Raw genomic sequence first — 15,946 nt, forward strand, 5'->3', positions numbered from 1 at the left:
TGTTTACCCACCCCCAACCCCCCAATCCCTGAAGAATATTACTACCTTGTGAGGACCTTAGTGTTGATCAGTTAGTGCCAATTTGGTGGTGAGTACATGTGGAGCCTATTCTTCCATTCTTGTGATACCTCACTTCGGAGGATGGGCTCAAGCTCTATCCAGGAAAATATAAGAGGTGCTAGATCACTGTTGTTATTGAGTAATATTCCATTGTATACATATACCAAATTTTATTAATCCACTCATGGATTGATGGGCACTTGGGTTGTTTCCACAACCTTGCAATAGTGAATTGAAAGCTGTCTTTTTGATGCTGTTAGATGTTGTTAGATCTATATATTCTTAGTATAGTGGTTAAGAGCAGAATTAATAGAGTCATCAGACAACTTCTCTGCTGCTTCTTCAGATTATTACTAAACCTCCCTAAACCTGTTTATCTATAGGAGGAGTAGTATGTGAGAGCATTGCCTGTCCCCTATTAAATCACCTCGAATGCATATTATTTGTTGTTATTAGTAACTGGCAAATCTGGTCATTATCAGTGTCTTTGTTTCTAAAGCTTTGGTTCAGGAGAAATTTTCAAACCAACTACCAAAATCAATCAGTAAGGGTTAAGGATGTCTTTACTTGTGTGTAAATTCCAACTGGACCACCCTGCAGAGCTGTAGGTGTCACCCTTCAGATTATGCATTATGTTTAAAGAAATGAGTATGTGAACATTTCCCAGAACCATTACTTCATACTTAAGAAATATAACCACATAAGTTTAGAAATGGGAGAAGGCATAGTGCATGTAAAAATTAGCACCTTCAAATCTTCAAGCATATGCAGCAGTGTAGACAAATAGAGGGGTGGGAGGACCCGTGAGCTGGCTTCATGTTGACTCCTAACCTCATGTCAGTATCATTTGAAAGCTTGCTTTGCCCCCTACTTCTTTGGTACTGATTTATTTAGATTTTTATTATAAAGTTTACAAAAATAAATCCCTTACATTTGCAAAAAAATTACTTGACTCTGGTCCTTTATCTGTGTAATTTTTTTGGATGTAGTTGGTGTATACCTCCTGTTTATTTTGTTCATATTATAATTCTTTTTATAAAACAGTGAGTACAAATTTTCTAATATAAGCCTGCATTTCATAGCTGCAAAACTACTCTTCTTTATGTAAACTAAATCTTTTTTTAGAGGGATCATTTGTGTAGATCTCTTTATTATATTACTTGGGTTTATACCAACATGGCGTGAATTTGTTCAGTTTATGAATTATTTAAAAAAATTTTTTTGTGATACTCAGAGTGATATCACCAGTGAATTGAGCACTACAATTATTCGGGCCAGTCCAGTTCCGTCAGAAGAACAGGCTGTGGAAAAGTTGAGAGAAAAAGTTCCATTTCAGAATAGTGGAAAAGGAACATTATCATCGATTATCCAGAACAATTCTGATGTGAAAAAAGTAGCTGAAACTACTTCTCTGTGTAGCAAACCTGAAGACATAAAATCTACCTTTAGATCATGTAAAGATCCTTCCTCCAAAAATGGAGATCTGTTGGACACCAGTGAGGTAGATTTGACATCAAACCCTGAGGAATTGGACCCAGTCAGACTGGCTCTCTTGAGCAAGGCAGGTCTGAGCCATGAGGCTGGGTCAGCCACACCACATCTCCCTGTGTCACACCAGGAGTCTGTGGACAAAGAGCAAAGAATAACTTCTAAAGATATGTCAGCTGCCAGCAGTGAGTTCAGTGGCCAGGTTTCTCATTGGACCACCTCTGGACACCAGTATCCTCCTGCTCCCAGTGGCACGGTTCTTGGTTCTGCCACTGAGATGCAGCGTGTGCCTGCCTCAGTGCCTACACTCCTGACTCGACACTCTCTCAGCACAGCGCCATTTGCCCAGCAGTATGTGGGAGCAGTCCCCTCAGCTGGGAGTGTTGCCTTGCCACAGTGCCATGCTGGCGGTGCCAATGTCTGTGGGTTCTCAGGAGGCTATCCTTATCCGGCTGTCACGGGAGAGCATGTGCAAAACTCCGTGGCTGTTGGAATTTGTGTAGGACCAAATATCGGCTCTGGGTTGACAGGTGCCTCTTCTCTTTGTAACCCATATCCTAATGCTTTAAATCAGAACCTACTAAATACAGTGAAAGCTTTTCCTGTGCAATCTGTTGGTGCAAATTGTGGAATTGAACCATGGGATTCAGGAATGACATCAGGATTTGGTAAGATGCTTTTTCTCTGTTGTTATTGTTGCTCGCTATTATTTAAAAGTTGAATTTTCTCAAATGACACCATGAAACTGATTTGTTTCAAGGAGATATTAGTTGGCCTTAATTTCTTTCACGTTTTCTTCTTTGTCCTCTATTGAGAACACCGTAATATATTTCTGTGTAAGGGTCCCTGAAGTAGGCTTAGAAAAATACTGGCACTTCAGCAGGTAAAAGGTTCCCTATGCCTTTGTCTGTCTTATCTCTTTTTTGCTCTGCATTTAGATTTTTGCTATTCTTTCATCTAGGAAATGTCCAGTTTAGAGTCAAGTCCCAGAATGAGTCATCTTCTGCCTTGTAAGTCTTGGAGGTGACTGTTACAATAATGAGAGATGTGCTCTTATGCCCTCATCTGTGGGGGCTGCTTTTCTCTTGCCGACAGTCACTCTGCTCAGAGAGCCAGGTGTTGTTCCCTTCCTGACACGGCACATGTAGTGTTGAGTGCTGTCTTTTCTGCCCTCCGAGGTAACTGCATAAGGAGGGTGGAAAGATTGATGCAACATTAAAAATCTGAACAGGTAGGCATATCTGGAAAACTAGAGCCTTTGTAGTTTCTTTTCATGTTTTCTTTCAGGTTATGATTTGTGAGAAAAAAAGGAGGGGATAACTAACTGGTAATAACATCAAATAATTGATTAGCTGTAAATGTGAGTTTGATCAATTTTAATTTTTTTTCCTGGTCTGGATGGAAGCAGGAAAAAATTGTTGGCAGGCGTCTGCTGAGGTTTATACAGTGTCAAGGACTCCTACATCTGGGGCACTTTATACTGTAGCTCTTGGGTATAAACAGGTAGTCTTACATAATAATTGCCGTTTAAGCAAATGTGCTTTTAATCAGGTGTTTGCTCTGACTTTTGTGTGACTATGCTGTTTCTTTCCCCAGGGACTGTGAGAGTACCTGAAGAACTGAAGTTTCCTCATGCTTGCTGTGTGGGCATTGCTTCACAGACCCACCTCAGCGTGCTCAACCCAACTGACCGCTGGCTCCAGGTCAGCATCGGGCTTCTCAGTGTTAGTGTTAACGGTGGAAAGGTAAGCTTTCTGTGTCTTTCTCTTTTGACTTCACAATTGCATCATGATTGAGTGCTATATTTTTTAACTCTCCAATTTGTCCCCCACCCCCTTGACCTTGGACACAGTCATTGGATTGGTGTCTTTTTTGGGGTCTCCATTTTGTTGTAGTACTTACAGTATAAGTAGCGAAATCTGGATGTTTTTCATTTCCATCAGTTATTATTTATATTTTATTATTTATTTATAAAATCATGTAAATTTGTTTTTAGCACAATTAGTTAAATCACTGAAAGCTCTGAGTTTCTGGTCTCTACTTGGCGTTTTTGTTAAATGTGGTCTAATATAAATTACTGTCATTTGTCAAAGAAAGAAAGAAAAGTTACTCTTGGGGTCTATGCCTTCGTTTAGTAAGAGTAGTGTTTCTAATTTATCTGATCATTTCCTTACATGATCTTTTGAAATACCTGGGAATACACTTTTAACATTAACTCTTATAACAAGGGTCTCCCACATGATCCCACATGATCCCTCCTGTAATTCTAGACTCTAGATCTCCTTTCCCGATTATGACAACTATTTGAGCATCTATGAGGGAGAGGTGGCAATGTGGACAGTAGCTGCTGTATTGAAATGTCCCAGTTTTGCAACTGCTGCTTGCAAACCCACATTGGTGGATGGATTTACTCTTCTCTTACCCCTTAGTAGCCTTAATTTACCTGGTAATATCAGATTGCCTCTACCCCACCTCTTCCTTTTCCTAGCTTTTTCCTTTAGCCTTCAGATCCTCAGGTTAGATGAACAGCACATGATTAGAGGAAACAAAGGGTTGAGGGTGGAAGTGAGATTCGAAGACTTTTTAGGAACATCTAGGAGTCTGAATGAAGTAGTGTTGTCTATGGGAGTGGTGAGTAAAAAAAGAAGACCCTCATTCACAGCAAGGTGGGCAGAGTTGTGGGGCCTGTCGAGGACCTTGGCGATCAGCCTAACCCCTGCCCCCCACGGCAGGTGAAGCTGCGGAAACCACATCGCAGAGAGGTTTACAGGACTGTGGAAGGGCTCCCATTGGCACCGTCCTTTTTTAGAAAAGTAAGGGTATAAATAAATGTCCTTGGCTTAAAATAGACTAGGGAGACACAAGTCTTTGTGCAGCAAGAAAAATTCAACTTATGAAGCATTTTGACTAATTGTACTTTAGAGACAATCAGTTATAAGATTTGGATGTTTTTGAAGAGGTAATAAATGTCTAAATCTGGTAGTTTGAGTGACTGGGAATAGGAATCTTAATCTAGTTGATTCTATTTCTTGATTTTCAATGTGATGCCATTTGTAACAAACCATATGGCTCTTTTTTAAAGGTGGATCTTTCAACATATCGTTGTTTAGTTTTCAAGAATAAAGTCATCATAAGACCTCATGCCACAGAAGAGATAAAAGTACTTTTTATACCATCCAATCCTGGGGTTTTCAGATGTACATTCAGTGTTGCTTCCTGGCCGTGTTCTACAGATGCTGAGACAATAGTACAAGCAGAAGCTTTGGCAAGCACAGTCATCCTCAGTGCTATTGCTGAGAGCCCTGTAATCGAGGTAACTCTTTGTAAATGAGTCTTTGTCATACCTGGCATTTTAATGAAGGCTGTTTAACCTCAGGAGTAATATTTGGGGAAAATGAATTTGTAGGCAAATATGCTGCAAAATTAGTTTCAAGCTAAACATCGGTTCTTGTATCTTCTTACTTCAGCATTTAAAATTATTTCTGTTGTTTTACAGCAACACAAATATACTTGCTAAGATGTTTACAAAGCAGATTATAACGTTAAACCCTATTTTCTAGCCGATTTCCATTGTAATTTGATATATACCTGGGAAGCTGTCAGTGGTTCACATTCTTCTCCCGTTTTTACTATATAAAGGAATATGCCAGTGGTTCATATTTTCTCTCTTTTCTGTACTTGAAGATTATTTGCTGGCTGGAAAAGTTTCTCTTCATTAGTCACTCATTTTCTAGAAGTGAAAGAAATTATGTCTAGCCAAATTGGGATAATAAACGGTCATTGGATTATATCCTCATTTGGGACAATGGCACCAAATCCTGGCTGCACATTGGAATAACACTAGGGGCTTTTAAATGCACTCCAATACCTGAGTCCCGCCCAGACCAACTACATCAGAAACCAGTAATTTTTGAATCTTCCCAGATGATTACAAATTGCAGCTTCAGTTAACAACCACTGCTTTACAAGAAGTGTCTCCTTGTAATTGGTAGTGAAATCAGAACTAACATACTGAACAAGATTAAGGAATGAGGTAGGGTACAAAACAGAGGAAAAACAGAAAAGCTCGTCATGGCACAGTCATGCGTCACCTGATAATGTGGATGTGTGCTCAGAAATGCATCATTAGGTGATTTTGTCATTGTGCAAATGTCATAGAATGGGTTTACACAAAACTAGAGGGTATAGCCTACTACACACCCAGACTATATGATCTAGCCTATTCCTCCTAGGCTACAAACTTGATAGCATGTGACTATACTGAATGCTGTGGGCAGTTGTAACAAAATGGTGGGTATTTGTGTGTCTAAACATAATCTCAGAATAGGAAAGGTACAGTAAAAATATGGTATAAAAGATAAAAAATGGTACCTGTATAGGGCACTTACCTTGAATGGAGCTTGCAGGACTGGAAGCTGCTCTGGGTGAGTGAATGTGAAGGCCTAGGAAATTACTGTACACTACTGTGGGCTTTATGAATACTGCATGTACACTTAAGCTGCACCAAATTTTTTAAAAAGTTAAGAAATCGTGCCATGACACTACAAGGGCTATGATATCACTAGGCATTAGGAATTTTTCAGCTCCATTATAATCTTATGGGACTACTGGTGTATATCCAGTCCATTGTTGACTGAAATGTTGTTAAACAATGAATGACTGTAATTAAAAATTAGTTGATTCCTAATTATTTGAGTCTGATGTCCTATTAAAGTTGATTGTTGTTTCATTCATCACAGCTGTAACTGTGACTCCCAGGTTAGAGGTGGGTATGGGGAGTGAGGAGCAGGACAGCCTCCCTAAGAGGCTGAGAATCATTCAGGAATTTTTCCCCACGGTACACATCTTCTAGGGGGAGTGCTTAGTAACTTAGTTCAACAACAACAACTTTATTTTCTAGGGAATTGGCCAGGCACAGTGGTGCACGACTATAAATCCCAGCAGTTTGGAAGGCCAAAGTGGGGAGTGTGGGAGGATCGCTTGAGGCCAGGGGTTTAAGGACAGTCTGGGCAATATAGTGAGACCCTGTTTCTACAAAAAATGAAGAATTAGCCAGGTGTGGTGATGCTCGCTTGTAGTCACAGATAGGAGGCTGAGGCAGGAGGATCACTTGAGCCCAGGAGTTTGAGATTACAGTGAGCTGTGATCGTGCCACTGCACTCCAGCCTGGGTGACAGAGCGAGACCCTGTCTCAAAATATGTGTATATATATATATATATATTTTTTTTTTTTTCCCTAGAGAATGGAGGAGGAAGTAGAGTGTGTAGATGTTCCCATAAACTTTTAATGATCTTTTTCTTTTTGCTTAAGTGCCGTGTCTTGTACTTTTCAGTCAGCTCTGCTCTGCTTCCCATTCTCTAGGGCATGTTTTTGACCTTTAACATTATTGACATTTTGGGCTAGAAAATTCTTAGGGGAGTGGAGAGAGGGCCATCTTACACAGTGTAGGATATTTAGCAGCATCCCTGGCCTCTACCCACTAGATGTCAGCTGTTTCCCCTCCCCCAGTTGTGACAACCAATAATGTCTCCAGACATTGTCAGATCACTTCCAATTGGGAACCACTAAGAGCTAATGTCATTAATTTTTTGCATTTCAATACAGTCCAATATGCTAGGCTTTTGAAGCTACCCTTAAGCAGCTTACGTTTTTGTAGCAGTCATGAAAATCACATCTATGCAGTATTTGAAGTTACCATGTCATGAGTGGCTCCCATAACTGATGAGTGATAGTGTAAGGTAGTGGTTCCCAGCTAGTCAGCTTACTGGAATCACCTGAAGATTTAAAAAAAATACTGATGTCTGTCGGAGCCTTGAATCCAACAGATAAGATCTGGAGCCACTGGTATAAGAGAGAATCCAGTGTTAATGAGGCTAAAAGTTGCCTTTTTGGAGGGGTGGAGCTAGAGGAATGGGGCCCTGAGGGACCAGCAGGATTTGACTAGGAAACAGCATTGCCTATGAGAGATGGTTGAGGAATTTTACATGGAGGCCACACCCATAAAAGCTGTTGGATTGATAAAGGATCTCCTAGGTACCTACAGCAAACATGATACTTTAAAGTTATATGTGCCAAATTTTATTTTACCAAGATATTGCCAAATTTCTCCCTAATTTATGTTCCCAGAAGAAATGTATGAGAGTTGCTATTATTGCTAACCTCTGATATTGGTAGATTTTCAATTGTTTGCTTATTTCATAGGTGTAAAATACCATGTTTTAATTTACAAGCTGAGATTACTAGTGATGTTGAGGATCTTTTTATATGTTTATTAGCCACTCTGGTTTTCTCTTCTCTGAAATGGTATTTCACATGCCTGCTTATTTTTTGGTTGTTTTGAATATCACCATCAATTTTTGCAGGTGTTCCTTATATTCTAGATTTGCTAATTAAGCATTGCAATTTTCTCCCATTTCTTGGCTTGTTTCAACTTAATGTTGTTTTTGGTTGGGCTGAAATTTTAAATATAACACAGTAAGGTAAGATCCTTTATCCCAACTATAAGACAAGGCTCGCTTTTCTTTCTCCACAAGAGTATTCCTTAGAAATGATGCAGTAGCTTGATAGTGTGTTCTTAAAATTCATTCCTTGGGGATGATGCATTAACCTATTATTATTTGAGAGGGTGTTGTTTTGGGGTGTTTGAAAAGTCACTTGACATAATTGTTTTTAAAAAAGGAGACTAAGAAATTTAACCAGATTTAGTGATTATTTCTGGTGCTATATAAATGTTGGATGTTATATGTTAGCCTTTTAAATGTCACTTAAACAATATGGTAAATGGTTAGGTGGGAGAAATCTTGAATATATGTGTACAGAATAAATAAAAACAACTGCGCTATATTATATGGGTGCTTCAGCTTAGAATAACTTTCAGTGACAGCATCACATTATAGATTAAAAAGTGATGTGGGATCAGTTTGGATACATGTGAAGACTGAGCTTTCTGGACACCTGTCAGACAGCTCAGAAAGCGTCTTTAGGCCAGGCATGGTGGGTCACACCTGTTATCCCAGCACTTTGGGAGGCTTAGGTGGGAGGGGCACTTGGGGCCAGGAGTTGGAGACCAACGTGGGCAACACAGTGAGACCCCATCTCTACAAAAAAATTAAAAATTAGCTGGGCATGGTGGCACACACCTGTAGTCCCAGGTGGGGCTTGTAGTCCCTTGGGAGGCTGAGGCAGGAGGATCACTTGAGCCCAGGACTTCAAGGCTAAAACAGAGCTATGGTTGCACCACGTGCTTCAGCCTGGACGATAGAGCAAGACCCATCCATAAACAAGTAAAGTATTCTAGTGATGATGAAAAAACCACTGGTATTGCAGGTCCTCGTCAGAGTTTGAATGCTGTTGCTTTCTGACTGTGATCCTCCTCCCACAGATAAAGGCATGCTTCACTCTCACTTTCTCAGGGCTCTGCTCAGATGTCACTGGACACTGCTTACAGAAAGGCAGCCCCCACCTGCCCTCCCACTTTCCTTTGTCCTTTACTTTTCTGTTTAGTACTTTTCTTCATTTGACATATTAAATATTCACTGTTTATTGTTATTGTTTGATCCTCCTTCCCCCATTAAAGTGCAAGTCACTTGTTGGGGAAGCAACTTTGTTTTTTTTGTTCAGGTCCAGAGCACTGCTTGGCACATAGGGGCTCAATCAATATTTGTTGAATTGTTGATTGAAATTGAAAGTGCAAACAGCAGTATTTCTATGAACTTTTAAGTATTGCATTGCGTGTATATATATGTACCAAAACCAATGAATATAGTCACTTAGCTATTTCATCTACATTGCTAAAAGTTTATACATTAAAGTTGACCAAAAAGAATTTGAAGTACATTTATAATTTCCAAATGTGTTGGAAGTGTTTTGGCTGTCTTCTTTTTTCTTTTTTTTCACCTTTGTGGTCAGAATAAGGGATGGACATAGACAGATAGATTGATTCTGTAGCCTACTATGTTTTCCGTTTATATTGATGTTTCTTGTGTGTTCAAAAAGAACGGCTTGGCTGGTGCGGTGGCTCATGCCTGTAATCCTAGCACTCTGGGATGCCGAGGCGGGAGATCGCTTGAGCTCAGGAATTCAAGACCAGCCTGAGCAAGAGCAAAACCCCATCCATTTCTACTAAAAATAAAAAAGTTAGCCGGGAGCGGTGGTGCACGCCTGTAGTCCCAGGTACTCGGGAGGCTGAGGAGGTAGAATCACTTGAGCCTGGGAGTGTAAGGTTGCAGTGAGCTGTGATGACGCTACTGCGTTTTATCTGGGGCAACAATGCAAGACTCCCCCTGTCTCCAAAAAAAAAAAAAAAAGAAGGGCTCCTTTTTTCTTAGGTGTGGAGTTCTTATATGTGATCTTTAGCTCTGGTTAGTTACTCTGTAGTCCAAATCTATGGTATCATTACTAATAGTTTTTACCAATATTTTTGTTTGCTTAGTCTTTCATCTTCTGAGAGAGGTAGTTATGGATTTGAACTCCTATACAGGGAATTATAAATTATCTTAGTTTTGTGTTGAGTATTCTGCAGATATATTGTTACATACATATTGTTTAGACTTATGGTTTTATTTTCTAAGTGAAAAGGTTCCTTTTAAAGTAACAGTTCTCTTTCTCTCTTCTGTTTTAAAGTCTGTTTTATCTGGTATTAATATTGCTATGTCATCTTTCTTTTGTTTACTGATTTCCTGATCTGTTTCTTTTTATTTTTCATTCTTCAATATCAGTTTCATTGTAATGTATCTTAAATATTCTGCCCAGTATTTTCTCTTTGTTTTTTCCCACCTTTCCTGACTCCTATTGAATGGATTAAATTTTCTCTTGTTCTTCTTTTGCATTAGCTTGGAAATTATACATTTCTATTTCCATTTGTTCAAACTGGTCACCCAAATCTAAAGTTAATTAGGAGCTCTGTTCTATTCTTAAAGAACAGAATAAGCTTTGATCATTTGAATGTTCTTTTTTTCCTTCCATATTATCTTTGACTAATATCTTAGATCCACATGGCTTTTAAAATCCCAACATTAAAATTTTTAACAGATTGATCAAGCTATTTATACATTTTTTTGGCTTAGTATTGTGTCATGAAACTTCTCTTTTTCCCTCTGTTATGGATTCTATTATCATTATTTAAATGGATTTGCAGCTTATTTTAGATTATTTCTAGTTCTTGGGATACTAATGGTTCTGCTAGTTACTTTTTCTAGGTCTTCCTGATTTTTTTCATGTGGCTTCTAATTTTTCTTTTTTTTTTTTGAGACAGAGTCTCGTTCTATCACCTGAGCTAGAATGCAGTGGTGTCATAGCTCACAACAACCTCAAACTCCTAGGCTCAAGTGAGTCTCCTGCCTCAGTCTCTTGAGTAGCTGGGACTACAGGCATGCGCCTCCATGCCTTGCTAATTTTTTCTATTTTTAGTAGAGATGGTTCTTGCTCTTGCTCAAACTGGTCTTGAACTCCTGAGCTCAAGCAATCTACCAGGCTCGGCCTCCTAGAGTGCTAGGATTACAGGTGTGAGCTACCTCGCCAGGCCTAATTTTTTGATATTTAAAATTTTTAACATGAGCTCACATTCATTGAGACTGCTTTTTTGCTTTAGGAATGCCATGTGTCCTGGTCTTTGGAAACGTCCCTAGAGAGCACTTTGCAGAAATCCAGGCGTCACTGGAGGCTTTCATGATTCTCAGGCTGGGGTCCCCGTGGCTGGTGTGTCATAGGCATAGGCCTTCACATTCCTGCCAATGCTCTTCTGTGCCAGCCCGTCCCTGACAGGTTCCTTGTCATCTCGCTAGACATGTGGACAGAGTGATTCTAGTTCCCTTTTCCTTTCTGGAAAGCGTACTTCTTTGAATTTCTGGGCTTGATGCATGGAGTTCAAATTCCATTCCAGCCTCGCCCTTCCTATAACAAGCTTGAGGTCACATGTTCCTTTCTCTGGAGGGTGTTAAAGCTCAGCCTCTTTGGGTGGTCCCAGACTGAATCTGACCCCAGACCTTCTTGGGCCTCCATGGAAGTCAGCTCCCACTTACCAGGTCTGCCTTTGATTTCCCTTCATGTTATGTTTGGCTAGGGTAAAAAAAAGTGTGTGTGTGTTTACAGTTAGTCTTCTGTATCTGTAGGATCTGCATCCTTAGATTTAACCAAATCAAAGCAAAAATAATAGGAAAAACAAAATGAATGTGTGCATTTGTACTGAACATGTACAGCCTCTCTACACGTGTGGATGTGAGGGATCTGTGTTAGGTTGGTCTCCCGTGTTTAAAGAAGTCATTCTGTCACGATAGTTGCCACTTGTTTTAAACTTTTGATATGTCTATTTTGATATCATTTTAAGCATTTTCAGTATTGTTAGAAGTTTGGATTAAATCTGAAAATGCCAAGATATTCATGATACTTTTAAAAGGAATTGAGAAGTCAATATTCTAATAATACAACTTATTGAAAGGAGATTCATATATTTTATGAAATTGTCAGTTCATCTTAACATCTGATAGTCTTGGCTGGGCGTTGTGGCTCATGCCTCGGGCACTCTGAGAGGCTGAGGCGGGTGGATCATTTGAGCTCAGGAGTTCAAGACCAGCCTGGGCAAGAGCGAGACCCCCGTCTCTACTAAAAATAGAAAGAAATTATATGGACAACTAAAAACATATATAGAGAAATTAGCCGGGCATTGTGGCCCATGCCTGTAGTCCTGGCTGCTTGGGAGGCTGAGGCAGGAGGATTGCTTGAGCCCAGGAGTTTGAGGTTGCTGTGAGCTAGGCTAACGCCACAGTACTCTAGCCTGGGCAACAGAGTGAGACTCTGTCTCAAAAAAAAAAAAAAAAAAAGATCTAATAGTCTTTTCAGAGTAGCAGCAGATAAGATATTGCTAAATTCTTAATGGGTATATAAACTACCTCAAAAGCAGAATTTAACACTTATTTTTGAAGAAAATAAGCAGTTGTAAAATTGCTTGGTAAAACTTAGGTAAGTTTACCTTTAATACTGACTCTTAATTTATGGTTCCAAAAGATAGTGATAGGAACATAAGTTGTGCTATTTGTTAATATATTGCTCTTCATAAATCAGTCCCTTTTTTTTCATAATTAGGTAGAAACAGAAAAGAAAGATATTCTTGATTTTGGTGACTTGACTTATGGAGGCTGGAAAGCTCTCCCACTGAAGTTGATAAACAGGACGCATGCCACTGTGCCTATCAGACTGATTATTAATGCTGTAAGTACTACATACAGTAGGAAACTGCATACAGAATACATTGATTTGGATTTGTAGACACTGTTAAGATCATTCTTGGTTAATTTCTCTTACAAAAGTAAATTTTTTTTTTAAGGATTTTGTTAACAAATTTAACATTTCGGCTTTATTGAAACTGATTCTGCTATTTCTGAACAGAATGCTGTAGCCTGGCGCTGTTTCACATTTTCCAAGGAACCCATGCGTGCTTCTGTGGCAGCTGGTCCTTATGCTGATGTGGGGGCCCAGCTGGCAGGCCCTTCTGTGGCCAGTCACATGATGCCTGCCAGTTACGATAGACAGGTAGGTGGGGTGTGGGGTAGTAGGGAATTAGGTTAGATTTAAAGGAAGTTCAATTTCCAAACTGCTTTTCTTTCATTAAGATTTCAATCTTAATACCAATCTACATTAACAAAATTGTTTTTTATTTTATAGGATCCAGAATTTCTGATAATTTGGGTTCTTTTCCATAGTCCAAAGAAACGAATCAGTTCTTCAGGTATCATGTTTATATTTTGCTGGAATTGCTTTAGTCTTTAGCTAAACAGATTATAAATTTAAAACTTATTTCCTCTGTCAGTAAATGTGAATACTTTGAGTAATTTGTTAAGTATTTTATGTTGTTTTGAAAATGGGTCAGGTGGCATGCTGTTTTAGGTCCCACCTGTCTGAGTGTGGGTAACCAGAGCAGGTACCACTGAAAACCTTTTAGGGTTTTTTTTTTTTTCTTAATTGATCTTATCACACCTACCAGTTGGATGTTTTCTTTCTTTTTCTATCTTTCTCTCTGCTCATTTCTACTCCTCTTTTAATTCTTTTAAAACTCTTCTTGTCTAAATTTTCTTGTTGTCTGTAAGGGCGTTGTGTTAGAATGCTAATGGCATTTAGAATTAAATAACTCTCTGGTCTCTGAACTAAAAGAATGAACCTTTATAGAGATTCTAGACTCAGCAGAAGAATTCTTGGCAAGAGTTGATGTAGAAGTTGACAGCCCAAACCCCACACCAGTTCTTAGAAGTGTTGGTCTCCGAGCAAGAGCAGGAATAGCTAGGATACATGCGCCTCGGGACTTACAGGTACCCTCAACTCTCCTCTTTGCCATTATTGTTTTGTGTTTAGGTTGATTTTACTTTAATTATAACAGTTTTCTTTAAATGTCTGTTTTTCCTACTCCTTTAGACTATGCATTTTTTGGCCAGTGTGGCTTCTTCAACAAAGCAACACTTACCTTTGAAAAATGCTGGGAATATTGAAGTTTATTTAGATATCAAGGTGAGAATTTCTATCAGCATCCTATGAAATAGTCTTTCCTCAGAGAGCTCCTCACCTGAAGGCTGCTGTGCTGCCTACCCTGTCAGAATGCCTTGAGGATCAAACAAAATCGCTGCGAGTTTTAAAAACTGGATGTTACACTAGTGTGAAATATATACTGTGGTACTTAAACTTTGAAGGCTAATGTCTTGAATACAAGGACTAGGTTCTATATTAGTTCCTGAAAAATCTGAATGTCATCCTATGGCTAGGTGGAATTTGGGAAGAGTGATCCTCACAGGTAGACATTATTTCTGAGGCCTGTGGGTGAGTGAGAAGTTATTAGTGACCGGGAACTGGAGGTGGGATGGGAGAGAAGGTGTGTTAGGGAAGAGGAAGAAGAAAAAAATGTACTTTCCATGAGAATAAGGCAAGTTGAGACAGTGACAGACAAGGAGCAAGGGACAAATAACCTGTGCTAGTAAATGAGAAAGGCACACAAGATGAGTAACGAGTGAAAGCCACATTTGCATAAGTTGGCATTTAATTATGATTATATCACTACTTAGGTCCCAGAACAAGGAAGTCACTTTTCAGTGGACCCGGAGAATCTATTCCTTAAACCTGGAGAAGAACATGAAGTTATAGTTTCATTTACTCCAAAGGATCCCAAACCCCATGAGGAAAGGTAATATAAAAATGTTTATTATGACAAGTTTTTACTCATCTCTCAAAACAGCCACTCAGTTATGCTTCAAAATCGATAGTCCAAATGGTAAAATTAATAATTACTTCACTTAATAAATTATGTAGCTCTACTTAATCTGTTTACTCGAGCTTCAAAGTTTCTTCTTTTTGTTACTAAAAATCTCCTTTTAAACCAGCTGACTAGAAATGAAGAAATCACTATTTTCAAGTATATTCTGAAAAAAGTAAATAATAGAATATCAGTTTTGATGTTTCTCATTAACTTTTTCTTTCAGGCAAGAAAAAGAAAGACCGTATCAGTTAATTTAAGATAATTTTCCCTATCCCTTGTCTAGGCCCATGACTTTTTGACATTTATAAGTAAATATCAACGTACAGTCAGAACACCCTTGTCATTAGTATTGAGCTTGCTTGTATAACCCTAGCTTAAAGCACAGTCTCCTCTGAGACATACGTGTCTTGTCCCCCTGCCTGTGTTATAGAACACTTTTGTGGGCTCAGTCTGCTCTTAGGACCTTGCAGAAGAGAGAAGTCTGGCCTGCACCAGTGTGAATACTTGTTCCTGGAATGCTTGCCCTCAGGTTCCTTGGGCTGTGCATTTCATATAACCAAAATGTTTGTACCCCCATAATATGCTGAATTAAAAAAAAAAAAGTTCCTTGGGCTGACTCTTTCTGGGAAGCTTTCCTCGACTCTTCCTGAATTTCTCATAATTAGTATTCCTCTAGCATCATGACTTCTTATATCCCACCATGTATATGGTATTGTTATCGTCTCTCTCATCTGTATTCTTCTCTGGAGTAGAAGCTGAAAGGGTGGGGATAACAGTGTATCGTCAGCACTTAGCTCAATCTCTTGAACAAGAGAAGCATGTAGGAAATAGTTGCCAAAATAATTGAATACAGGACATTTAACTTAGATTTCTTTCTTTGTTAGGATCTTGAAAATATTTGTGCAGCCATTTGGACCTCAGTATGAAGTGGTGTTAAAAGGTGAAGTAGTTTCTTCAGGAAGTAAACCTCTGCCACCTGGATCTTGCTGTTCAGATATTCCATCGATTTTGTCCAACAAACAGTTTCTGGCTTGGGGAGGTGTTCCTCTTGGTAGAACACAGTAAGTGTCAAAGATTGACAGATAATCAACTGTTTGTATATGTATTCAAGGAAAATTTTGTCATACAGACACTACTATTCAGGCTAAATTATACAGAATTGG

At 39.1% G+C, this 15,946-nt stretch overlaps 1 protein-coding gene across 2 annotated transcripts in view; it reads left to right on the forward strand.

The window, feature by feature from the left end:
* Positions 1–15,946, forward strand: part of CEP192 (centrosomal protein 192) — a 128,118-nt gene that overhangs the window by 66,473 nt on the left and 45,699 nt on the right. For both annotated transcript variants that reach the window (XM_045527818.1, XM_045527817.1), the window contains 10 exons: positions 1,295–2,216; positions 3,145–3,293; positions 4,631–4,861; positions 12,629–12,754; positions 12,932–13,075; positions 13,208–13,271; positions 13,709–13,848; positions 13,952–14,044; positions 14,593–14,711; positions 15,668–15,844. In XM_045527818.1, the coding sequence (XP_045383774.1) occupies positions 1,295–2,216; positions 3,145–3,293; positions 4,631–4,861; positions 12,629–12,754; positions 12,932–13,075; positions 13,208–13,271; positions 13,709–13,848; positions 13,952–14,044; positions 14,593–14,711; positions 15,668–15,844 (2,165 nt within the window). The remainder of the gene's footprint in view (positions 1–1,294; positions 2,217–3,144; positions 3,294–4,630; positions 4,862–12,628; positions 12,755–12,931; positions 13,076–13,207; positions 13,272–13,708; positions 13,849–13,951; positions 14,045–14,592; positions 14,712–15,667; positions 15,845–15,946) is intronic.

This window comes from Lemur catta, chromosome 16 (assembly GCF_020740605.2).
Source record: "Lemur catta isolate mLemCat1 chromosome 16, mLemCat1.pri, whole genome shotgun sequence".
Lineage (NCBI taxonomy): Eukaryota > Metazoa > Chordata > Mammalia > Primates > Lemuridae > Lemur > Lemur catta.